We start from the raw sequence: 12,974 nt of genomic DNA, 5'->3' as shown, positions 1-12,974 counted from the left end.
ATTTGTATGTAGCATTTATGGATCTGGAGAAGGCATATGATAGAGTTGATAGAGATGCTCTGTGGAAGGTATTAAGAATATATGGTGTGGGAGGAAAGTTGTTAGAAGCAGTGAAAAGTTTTTATCGAGGATGTAAGGCATGTGTACGTGTAGGAAGAGAGGAAAGTGATTGGTTCTCAGTGAATGTAGGTTTGCGGCAGGGGTGTGTGATGTCTCCATGGCTGTTTAATTTGTTTATGGATGGGGTTGTTAGGGAGGTAAATGCAAGAGTTTTGGAAAGAGGGGCAAGTATGAAGTCTGTTGGGTATGAGAGAGCTTGGGAAGTGAGTCAGTTGTTGTTCGCTGATGATACAGCGCTGGTGGCTGATTCATGTGAGAAACTGCAGAAGCTGGTGACTGAGTTTGGTAAAGTGTGTGGAAGAAGAAAGTTAAGAGTAAATGTGAATAAGAGCAAGGTTATTAGGTACAGTAGGGTTGAGGGTCAAGTCAATTGGGAGGTGAGTTTGAATGGAGAAAAACTGGAGGAAGTGAAGTGTTTTAGATATCTGGGAGTGGATCTGGCAGCGGATGGAACCATGGAAGCGGAAGTGGATCATAGGGTGGGGGAGGGGGTGAAAATTCTGGGGGCCTTGAAGAATGTGTGGAAGTCGAGAACATTATCTCGGAAAGCAAAAATGGGTATGTTTGAAGGAATTGTGGTTCCAACAATGTTGTATGGTTGCGAGGCGTGGGCTATGGATAGAGTTGTGCGCAGGAGGATGGATGTGCTGGAAATGAGATGTTTGAGGACAATGTGTGGTGTGAGGTGGTTTGATCGAGTGAGTAACGTAAGGGTAAGAGAGATGTGTGGAAATAAAAAGAGCATGGTTGAGAGAGCAGAAGAGGGTGTTTTGAAGTGGTTTGGGCACATGGAGAGAATGAGTGAGGAAAGATTGACCAAGAGGATATATGTGTCGGAGGTGGAGGGAGCAAGGAGAAGAGGGAGACCAAATTGGAGGTGGAATGATGGAGTGAAAAAGATTTTGTGTGATCGGGGCCTGAACATGCAGGAGGGTGAAAGGAGGGCAAGGAATAGAGTGAATTGGAGCGATGTGGTATACCGGGGTTGACGTGCTGTCAGTGGATTGAATCAAGGCATGTGAAGCGTCTGGGGTAAACCATGGAAAGCTGTGTAGGTATGTATATTTGCGTGTGTGGACGTATGTATATTCATGTGTATGGGGGGGGTTGGGCCATTTCTTTCGTCTGTTTACTTGCGCTACCTCGCAAACGCGGGAGACAGCGACAAAGTATAAAAAAAAAAAAATATATATATATATATATATATATATATATATATATATATATATATATATATATATATATATATATATGCACGTGTGTGGGCGTTTATGTATATACATGTGTATATGGGTGGGTTGGGCCATTCGTTGTCTGTTTCCTTACACTACCTCACTAAAGTGGGAGACAGCGATTAAGTATAATAAATGAAAAAATATATATACATATATATATCTATTCATATATTCATTATACATAATTGTTGTTTCCCACATCAGCAAGGTAGTGCCAGGAAACGGATGAAGAATGGCCCATCCACTCATATACACATATATATATACACTAAACGCCCATATACACACATATACATACATATGAATAAACACTCACTTACATATAAATTATCTATTTATTTCATTTATTTTGCTTTGTTGCTGTCTCCCGCGTTTGCGAGGTAGCACAAGGAAACAGACAAAAGAAATGGCCCAACCTACCCCCATACACTTGTATATATATATATACACGTCCACACACGCAAATATACATACCTATACATCTCAAAGTACACATATATATACACACACAGACATATACATATATACACAAGTACATAATTCATACTGTCTGCCTTTATTTATTCCCATCGCCACCTCGCCACACATGGAATAACATCCCCTCCCCCCTCATGTGTGTGAGGTAGCGCTAGGAAAAGACAACAAAGGCCCCATTCGTTCACACTCAGTCTCTAGCTGTCATGTAATAATGCCCGAAACCACAGCTCCCTTTCCACATCCAGGCCCCACACAACTTTCCATGGTTTACCCCAGACGCTTCACATGCCCTGATTCAATCCACTGACAGCACGTCGACCCCGGTATACCACATCGATCCAATTCACTCTATTCCTTGCCCGCCATTCACCCTCCTGCATGTTCAGGCCCCGATCACTCAAAATCTTTTTCACTCCATCTTTCCACCTCCAATTTGGTCTCCCACTTCTCCTCGTTCCCTTCACCTCCGACACATATATCCTCTTGGTCAATCTTTCCTCACTCATTCTCTCCATGTGCCCAAACCATTTCAAAACACCCTCTTCTGCTCTCTCAACCATGCTCTTTTTAGTTCCACACATCTCTCTTACCCTTACATTACTTACTCAATCAAACCACCTCACATCACATATTGTCCTCAAACATCTCATTTCCAGCACATCCACCCTCCTGCACACAACTCTATCCATTGCCCACACATCGCAACCATACAACATTCCTCACGTGTCGTAGAAGGCGACTAGAGGGGACGGGAGCAGGGGGCCAGAAATCCTCCCCTCCTTGTATTTTAACTTTCTAAAATGGGAAACATATAAATATATGTATATATACATGTACATATTTATACTTGCTTGCTTTCATCTGTTCCTGGTGCTACACATATAAATATATATATATACATGTACATATTCATACTTGCTTGCTTTCATCCATTCCTGGTGCTACCCGCCCCACAGGAAACAGCATCACCACCCCTACTTCAGTGAGGTAGCCCCAGGAAAACAGACAAAAAAGACCACATTCGTTCACACTCAGTCTCTAGCTGTCATGTGTAATGCAACGAAATCACAGCTACCAGTGCCAGTGCCAGTGCCAGGAAACAGACAAAGAAAGACACATCCTCTCGCATACACATATATATACATATACACAACATACATGTATATATACATTTATAAATACATATATATACATACACATGTACATATTCATACTTGTTCACCTCCATCCATTCCCAATGCCATCCCGTCCCACATGAAACAGTGTCAACGAGGTAACATCAGGAAACAGACACAGAAAAGCCACATCTGCTCACATTCACAGATGAGCTATCTCATGTTATGCACTGAAACCACAGCTCCCCATCAACATCCAGGCCCTGTAGAACTTTCCATGGTTTACCCTAGATGTTTCCCAAGCACTGATTCAGTCCATTGATGGCATGTTGACCCCATTATTCCACATCATTCCAATTCACTCTATTCTGCACATGCCTTTTTTACTCAGAAATAAGTTCCCTACCAATTTCAAAAGTCAAAATATGAAATAATTGGCCCCTTGATTCATTTGAAATCCTTCACACATGGGGGTATCTTAAATCTACAGTAGGCAGTAGAGAATAGGTTAATGTGTATGGTTGCATATACATTCATTCCACTGTGTGAATCAAATACTAGTGATAAAGGGAAAAGAATACAACCACAGTAAACATTTACTAACTGCTTGAATTCTAAGTGAAAAATATTTTAATGTGTCCTGGTCACAATACCTTTCCCTCGATAAAGAGGATCCAAAAACTTGCCTTGTCTGAGGGCTAGGTTGGCCATTTCAAACTCATCAGTAGGCATTTAACTGATGCCTGTCACTCAAGGTCTTGATGTGCAGCTATCTCTTCTATTTACTCAAAATTAGTCTCCTGTAATATTTTGTGGCTGAGCCTCAAACTTTTACTAATAAGTTTCCTCACACTAACTGTAGCACTGGCTGTGGATAGGCATGGGACTAACAATAAAGACAAAACTACTGTTATTCAGCAGATAGATTCAGTATATGCAGTGTTATTGTAGGAAGTGAAAGCGAAGTCAAGCTGGGGTTGAATAAATCTGGATATGACGATTTAAGAGTTACAATGATTTGATCTTGAAAGTAAGGCACTACTCAATGAAAGTAGCAGTCAGCAGTCTTTGACAGAGTTTTAATGAGCAAATGAAAGTGTCATGGGAATGTTTTAAGAAAGATTTCAGACAAACTACCAAAACTAACAATGGGTTGTCAGTCAAATAGGAGGAAATGCATAAGGAAGGCCAAAGGATACCCGGCAGAGATCTACTCTGAGAGAAATACACTGGAAAACTTTGAATGCAATGGAGGTTATAGAATGAGTACAAGATTGAAGTCAGTGGACACAATTCATCAATGCTCTATTGATCATCTGAGGTGTATGGAGAATTAAGTAAAGTAAAAGGTATGTACCGTTGTTGTACAGTCTCTAGTGTAATGCAAAACATTGGCTTCTTTGTACCTGTTATGTATAATGTACTACATCTAAATTGTACCATCCACAAACAATTACTTAATATAATCTTAAGCAAATCAGGTTGGTATATCAAAAGTTTTTAGAAACTTTCATCATAGAACACCTTTATATAATCACTAAAAGAAGCTATTTTGTGCTTTCTTACACAGATTTAAGTTTGGCATACTTGTTTCATAGCCTTGTTACTGACTGTTTTGTGCTAATAATGATGAGAATTACTACTGTTATGATCACCAATACTTTCATTATATCAATCATCTAAAATTACTTCAAAGTAATGCACTAGTGAATGATTGAGTGACATGAGGGAGAGCACATCAGTAGTCACACAAAACCACCAATCACTTAGATATTGGTTGCAAAGACACTCACTCAGCTGTGACCCATCATGCTACCGAATTGAAAATGTTGAAACAAAAATGTACATGCAAAGACACAAAGTCTGCACTAAAGATAGGCCACTTGCTTAAATACAACTTCAAGATAAGCAAGACTACACTAGTAAAATGTTAGTTCTGTTTCTGCAAACCAAAAGACTAACCTTGTTAGTTGCTCACTATGAAAAATATGTTATTGTGAAAAGATTAGAAATTTTACCATTCTAAGCCTTCTGATCTATCATCGCTCACATGTTTGTTAACTGGAATGTTTGCCATGATCATGTGTCATGGCTTGTAAGAAATTTGCACAATATAAAATATAAAAATATGAAAATATATAAAAATATATAAAAATATATGGGAAGGACAGATAAAAAGAGATCTGATGATCTATGACAAGATAATCTGCTGGAGATCTTAAAAATTTTTGAGGTAGATTAAGTTGTAAAGCAGAAGGCACCTTCCCTTCAAGGATGACTGATGACAGGAAAAAACTGAGAAGGAACATTTTATAGTATGGAGAGATTATACTGCCATGGAAATTTTATAGAAAAAGAAACATGGAAAGGGGAGTTCATCCCTCTGACTGTAGTGAGGTTTTCTATGACAAAGGCTCAATCTGACATGAAAAAATATATTTTTAAAACAGTACATAACAGTAGTTTCACAGCGACATCATCTACTGGCAATTTATTCAAATGTCCTACTAATCTAAAGCCAAAGAAACCATTGCCCATATTGCTATTACATCATTCTAACTTCATATCAATACTCAGGGCTACTGAACCTTTAATGGACAAAAACTTTATCAAAATTGTCTTATTTTGCAAAAAAGATTAGTTCTCAGATTATGCTCTTTCTTAGAAAGAGTAATTTTCAATCTACCTAGCCTTTTTTAAAAGGCTTATTGTGAACAATGGCATTAGTTTTCTTGCTCTTCAGTGAATTCAATCTCCCTTTTTTCATCTTTGATCATGTTTGGTAACCATAACTGAACAGCATGCTCCAAACAAGGTCTGAAAAGGGCATTATGGAATGAGTATCATATCCTGTGTTTTGTAGTTAATACTTCTAATCATGAAAAATGCATTCCTGATAACTATAACATCACCAAAGTCTCAATGTTCATATTGAATAGGCATGACTTGTATGTAAATGTTATCAATCTACTAAAGTCTTCAACTAACTAGAGCTAAATAATGAGGGTATTCAAATATTCATACCAAGTGCACTGCTAAGTTTGTACCAACACCTGTTGAGATAACTTTTAAGCCAACAACGACTTGCTGAGTAAAGACGCTGGCTTCTTCCATCTGTATCTTCAGACAAATCCTAATTTCTTAAACTTTTCCCCAAAGTCCAAGGGATATTTGGATTTATAAGACAGGGCCATGTTCATGGAACATTCAGCAAGTGGCAAGAATCATGGATAATTAGGCTTGTTGACCATATATACTTGCTTATGCTGCTGCTGGATATGATAAAGTCTTTTCGCAGGGTATTCCAAGCCATTTAACCTATTCCATGCAAGACTACTTTTTCCAGTATTCAGCTTCCATGTAGGACAAGACTTTTGTTAAGCTTATCACTTTTAAAAGCTCACCAAAAGGATTCCTATTGTAATGATGAGATGTCCAAGGCTACCTTTGATCCACCCATGAAAAAGTTTCAATTTACTCATTATAGTGGCCAAACATATTCCATCATCAAATTTTATGCAACAAGTTGTAAATAAGTCACAAAACTTATTCTTGAGTTATGCTACACCGATGGATCATATGAAACTGCTGGGGAGAGTAATATACACTCTGATGGTGGCCTTGAAACCACAAGTGGGAGGTTCAGAGATAAGCTGCAGAAATATCTCCTTGAGGTCTGTCAATGCATTCAAGTGACTGTTTTCTCATTGTTTAATTGTACAGTTTCTTTTTCCACTGCTTTGTATTTGTTTACACTTGTATATCAATAATAATGTATACATATGATATGGACCTCAAGAAATACAGACTCATCTGTCTAAGAGCAGAATGTTAACACTGGAAACGTGCTGTCACCTGGGTGTTTGTGAACATCTCCACAGGGTTTAGGTGGTCTTCCAAACTTCTATTCGGTTTCTTTTTTGTTTTGTTGATATGGTGTACATTATGCCTTCTGAGGGTTAATTTGCCAAAATTCTGACTTTCATTTTTAGAGAGCTATCAAGAATACATACATTCTGAAAGCATTTATGATACAGTAGTTGTTTTCTGTCAACATTCATCCATAAAATGAACCACATCTAAAGCAGATAAGCCAGATTTCACCTGCCTTTGCAGTGACTTTCAGCATTTCATGTTGAAAACCATTTCAAAACAAACAGCATTAAAGGGGTTTATGAGTGTCTTTAGTGGCAAGGATTTGTTACTACACGTCAAGTTTTCTGTTTAATGCAGCATATGATAGTGAATTACATATCAACTGTGGTACTCTGCCAATAAGGAAACTCCAATCAGTGAAGACTTGGCTTCCTAGTGCCCCATGGCTTTTAATGTTTAAAGCGCAATTCCATGACCTCTTCCAAATTGGAACAAATCCTCTACGGTGAAGTCTTATAGATCTTTGTCATAGACATCAGTCTTTCTAAAAGGTTTTCTACATTTGAATCAAATCATCCATGTTCATTTCTGACAGATTTAACCCATCAATAATATCTCATTAAGATGAAAATAAGTCAAAATCTTCTTCAAGTAATATGCATAATGGCAAATATTTTCAGATGTTTATTATAACTTGGTGCAGTGTGAAGCAAGATATATATTACAAAAAATATCATTGATGAATATCAAAGAGAAAGAGGACATGGAGAGTTGGTATTGTCTTGAAGCATACTAGAAGATTCCCTCTGGATCCTCAAATTTATGAAAGGCAGGACGCTCCTGCAGCCAGGCTTTGATAGGGGGAAGGTCCTTGACGCGGGCCAACAGACATTGGCACTTGGGGTGCCCCTCCAGCATCCCAGGAAGAAGACTCTCGTAAATGTCCAGGTAAGCTGCCACAAACACATCCACCCACGTCATCTGTGAAGGTATGTCTAGAAATAAACAGTGTACTTTTTTTTTATTCACAGTGACCAACATGGCATAAACAAAACATACCCCAGTCATGGCCTTCTCAAGAGACAGGAAAATAAGGTAAGAAACAGAATTACAAAATTAATCAGAGCTAGCCAGGTAATGGAAAGTTTTTGAAGGTAAAAAGGTTGCAAGATGAGAAGAAATTTAAAAAAGGAAGAGAATTCCATAACATTAATGTTAATGGATTAGGAGGAGGTATCATAATAGTGAATCCTCAAGTGGCTGGTCTCCACAAAAATACTTGGGAAGCAGCAGCCAGATACGAGTTACAGAGTCAAGCCTTTGTGGGAGGGATACATGCAAACAACTCCTGAAAACTGGGTGAAATAACACCTCTCGAATATTGCAGTAGGCCACAATGATGTGCGTGATCTAGGATCAGCTGATAACTATGGGGAAAAATGAAACATGACCTATCATGTTTCATTTTCCTTTATGGTTCTCAGCAAACCTCCAGAATACATTTGTATATATATTTTATATGTCTATTTATTTCACTTTGTCGATGTCTCCCGCATTAGCGAGGTAGCGCAAGGAAAAAGACGAAAGAATGGCCCATCCCACCCACATACACATGTATATACATACGTCCACACACGCAAATATACATACCTATACATCTCAACGTATACATATATATACACACACAGACATATACATATATACACATGTACATAATTCATACTGTTTGCCTTTATTCATTCCCATCGCCACCCCACCACACATGAAATAACAACCCCCTTCCCCCGTATGTGCGCGAGGTAGCGCTAGGAAAAGACAACAAAGGCCACATTCGTTCACACTCAGTCTCTAGCTGTCATGTAATAATGCACCAAAACCACAGCTCCCTTTCCACATCCAGTCCCCACAGAACTTTCCATGGTTTACCCCAGACGCTTCACATGCCCTGCTTCAATCCACTGACAGCACATCGACCCTGGTATACCACATCGTTCCAATTCACTTTATTCCTTGCACGCCTTTCACCCTCCTGCATGTTCAGGCCCCAATCACTCAAAATCTTTTTCACTCCATCTTTCCACCTCCAATTTGGTCTCCCACTTCTCCTCGTTCCTGTCACCTCTGACACATATATCCTCTTGGTCAATCTTTCCTCACTCATTCTCTCCATGTGACCAAACCATTTCTGCTCTCTCAACCACACTCTTTTCACTACCACACATCTCTCTTACCCTTACGTTACTCACTCGATCAAACTACCTCACACCACATATTGTATTCAAACATCTCATTTCCAGCATATCCACCCTCCTCTGCACAACTCTATCCATAGCCCATGCCTCACAACCATGTAACATTGTTGGAACCACTATTCCTTCAAACATACCCATTTTTGCTTTACAAGATAATGTTCTCAACTTTCACACATTCTTCAATGCTCCCAGAACTTTCGCCCCCTCCCCAAACCTATGATTCACTTCCACTACCATGGTTCCATCCGCTGCCAAATCCACTCCCAGATATCTAAAACACTTCGCTTCCTCCAGTTTTTCTCCAATCAAACTTACCTCCCAATTGACTTGTCCCTCAACCCTACTGTACCTAGTAACCTTGCTCTCAGCTTTCTTCTTTCACACACTTTACTAAACTCAGTCACCAGCTTCTGCAGTTTCTCACACAAATCAGCCACCAGCGCTGTATCATCAGTAAACAACAACTGACTCACTTCCCAACCTCTCTCATCCTTAACAGACTGCATACTTGCCGCTCTTTCCAAAACTCTTGCATTCACCTCCCTAACAACCCAATCCATAAACAAATCAAACAACCATGGAGACATTACACATCCCTGCCGCAAACCAACATTCACTGAGAACAAATCACTTTCCTCGCTTCCTACACGTATACATGCCTTACATCCTCGATAAAAACTTTTCACTCCTAACAACTTGCCTCCCACACCATATATTCTTAATACCTTCCAAAGAGCATCTCTATCAACTCTATCATATGCCTTCTCCAGATCCATAAATGCTACACACAAATCCATTTGCTTTTCTAAGTATTTCTCACATACATTCTTCAAAGCAAACACCTGATCCACACATCCTCTACCATTTCTGAAACCACACTGCTTCTCCCCAATCTGATGCTCTGTACATGTCTTCACCCTCTCAATCAATACCCTCCCATATACTTTCCCAGGAATACTCACTTTTATCCCCTTTGCCTTTGTACAATGGCACTATGCAAGCATTCTGCCAATCCTCAGGCACCTCACCATGAATCATACATATACTGAATAACCTTACCAACTTTCTTTCATACTATTCCCCATTTACTGCATTAGCGAGGTAGCGTTAAGAACAGAGGACTGAACCCTTGAGAGAATATCCTCACCTGCCCCGCAATTCTCTGTTCCATCTTTTGGAAAAAAGAAAGAGGGGGGGAGGATTTCCAGCCCCCCCCCCCCGCCCTTTTAGTCGCCTTCTACAACATGCATGGAATACGTGGGAAGTATTCTTTCTTCCCTATCCCCAGGGAAATTATATGGGAGGTTACTGACTGAGAAGGTGAAGGCATGTACAGAGCATCAGACTGGGGAAGAGCAGTGTGGTTTCAGAAGTGGTAGAGGATGTGTGGATCAGGTGTTTGCTTTGAAGAATGTATGTGAGAAATACTTAGAAAAACAAATGGATTTGTACGTAGCATTTATGGATCTGGAAAACGCATAAGAGTTGATAGAGATGCTCTTTGGAAAGTATTAAGAATATATGGTGTGGGAGGCAAGTTGTTAGAAGCAGTGAAAAGTTTTTATTGAGGATGTAAGGTATGTGTATGAGTAGGAAGAGAGGAAAGTGACTGGTTCTCAGTAAATGTCAGTTTGCGGCAGGGGTGTATGATGTCTCCATGATTGTTAAATTTGTTTATAGATGGGGTTGTTAAGGAGGTGAATGCAAGAGTTTTGGAAAGAGGGCCAAGTATGCAGAGTGTTGTGGATGAGAGAGCTTAGGAAGTGAGTCAGTCGTTGTTCGCTGATGATACAACACTGGTGGCTGATTCAAGTGAGAAACTGCAGAAACTGGTGACTGAGTTTGGTTAAGTGTGTGAAAGAAGAAAGCTGAGAGTAAATGTGAATAACAGCAAGGTTATTAGGTACAGTAAGGTTGAGGGACAAGTCAATTGGGAGGTAAGTTTGAAAAAAGAAAAACTGGAGGAAGTGAAGTGTTTTTGATATCTGGGAGTGGATTTGGCAGCAGATGGAACCATGGAAGCGGAAGTGAGTGATAGGGTGGGGGAGGGGGCAAAAATTCTGGGAGCGTTGAAAATGTGTGGAAGGCCAGAACTTTATCTCAGAAAGCAAAAATCGGTATGTTTGAAGGAATAGTGGTTCCTACAATGTTATTTGGTTGCGAGGCGTGGGCTATAGATAGAGTTGTGCAGAGGAGGGTGGGTGTGCTGTAAATGAGATGTTTGTGGACAATATGTGGTGTGAGGTAGTTTGATCGAGTAAGTAATGAAGGGGTAAGAGAGATGTGTGGTAAAAGAAAGAGTGTGGTTGAGAGAGCAGAGGAGGGTGTTTGGAAATTGTTTGGTCACATGGAGAGAATGAGTGAGGAAAGATTGACAAAGAAGAAATATGTGTCAGAGGTGGAGGGACAAGGAAAAGAGGGAGACCAAATTGGAGGTGAAAGATGGAGTGAAAAAGATTTTGAGTGATCAGGGCCTGAACATGCAAGAGGGTGAAAGGTGTTCAAGGAATAGAGTGAATTGGAACGATGTGGTATACTGGTGTCAACATGCTGTCAATGGATCGAACCAGGGCATGTGAAGAGTCTGAGTTAAACCATGGAAAGTTTTGTGGGGCCTGGATGTGGAAAGGGAGCTGTGGTTTCCGTGCATTATACATGGCAGGTAGAGACTGAGTTTGAACGAATGTACCCTTTGTTGTCTTTTCCTAGTGCTACCTCACACACATGTGGGGGGAGGGGGTTGTCATTTCATGTCTGGCGGGGTAGCGATGGGAATGAATAAGGACAGACAGTATGAATTATGTACATGTATATACATGTGTCTGTGGGTAGGTTGTGCCATTCTTTTATCTCTTTCCTTGCGCTACCTCGCTAACACAGGAGACAGCGACAAAGTATAATGAAATTATAAATAAAATTTTTTTTTCTTATTCATCTATTTTTTTATTTTCCTTTGTCGCTGTCTCCCGCGTTTGCGAGGTAGCGCAAGGAAACAGACGAAAGAAATGGCCCAACCCACCCCCATACACATGTATATACATACACGTCCACACACGCAAATATACATACCTATACATCTCAATGTACACATATATATACACACACAGACATATACATATATACACATGTACATAATTCATACTGTCTGCCTTTATTCATTCCCATCGCCACCTTACCGCACATAGAATAACATCCCCCTCCCCCCTCATGTGTGCGAGGTAGCGCTAGGAAAAGACAACAAACGCCCCATTCGTTCACACTCAGTCTCTAGCTGTCATGTAATAATGCACCGAAATCACAGCTCCCTTTCCTCATCCAGGCCCCACACAACTTTCCATGGTTTACCCCAGACGCTTCACATGCCCTGATTCAATCCACTGACAGCACGTCGACCCCGGTATACCACATCGATCCAATTCACTCTATTCCTTGCCCGCCTTTCACCCTTCTGCATGTTCAGGCCCCGATCACTCAAAATCTTTTTCACTCCATCTTCCCACCTCCAATTTGGTCTCGCACTTCTCCTCGTTCCCTCCACCTCCAACACATATATCCTCTTGGTCAATCTTTCCTCACTCATTCTCATCCATGTGCCCAAACCATTTCAAAATGACCCTCTTCTGCACTCTCAACCACGCTCTTTTTAATTTCCACACATCACTCTTACCCTACATTACTTACTCAATCAAACACATTCACACCACATATTTCTACAAACATCCATTATTCAGCACATCACCTCCTGCACACAAAATCTATCCATAGCCCACCCTCGCAACCATAACAACATTTTTGTAAGGTATGTATTGATTGGTCGAGAACATTATCTTGGAAAGCGAAATGGGTAGTTTGAAGGAATAGTGGACCCCAACAATTTTATATTAGTTGCGAGTGTGGCC

The 12,974-nt window shown here is 40.2% G+C and overlaps 1 protein-coding gene across 6 annotated transcripts in view; it reads right to left on the bottom strand.

Moving 5' to 3' along the window:
* LOC139765003 (hematopoietic prostaglandin D synthase-like) overlaps positions 1-12,974 on the bottom strand; it is a 205,735-nt gene that overhangs the window by 157,873 nt on the left and 34,888 nt on the right. For 4 of the 6 annotated variants that reach the window (XM_071692058.1, XM_071692056.1, XM_071692055.1 and 1 more), the window contains exon 5: positions 5,367-7,804. The exons of the other annotated variants lie outside the window; for them this stretch is intronic. In XM_071692058.1, coding sequence (XP_071548159.1) covers positions 7,616-7,804 — 189 coding nt within the window. In that variant the 3' untranslated portion in view covers positions 5,367-7,615. Of the gene's footprint in view, positions 1-5,366; positions 7,805-12,974 lie in introns of those variants that run through there. 6 annotated transcript variants of the gene reach the window in all.

The sequence above is a fragment of the Panulirus ornatus genome, chromosome 52 (genome assembly GCF_036320965.1).
Source record: "Panulirus ornatus isolate Po-2019 chromosome 52, ASM3632096v1, whole genome shotgun sequence".
Lineage (NCBI taxonomy): Eukaryota > Metazoa > Arthropoda > Malacostraca > Decapoda > Palinuridae > Panulirus > Panulirus ornatus.
This window is presented reverse-complemented; position numbering and strand designations above follow the sequence as displayed.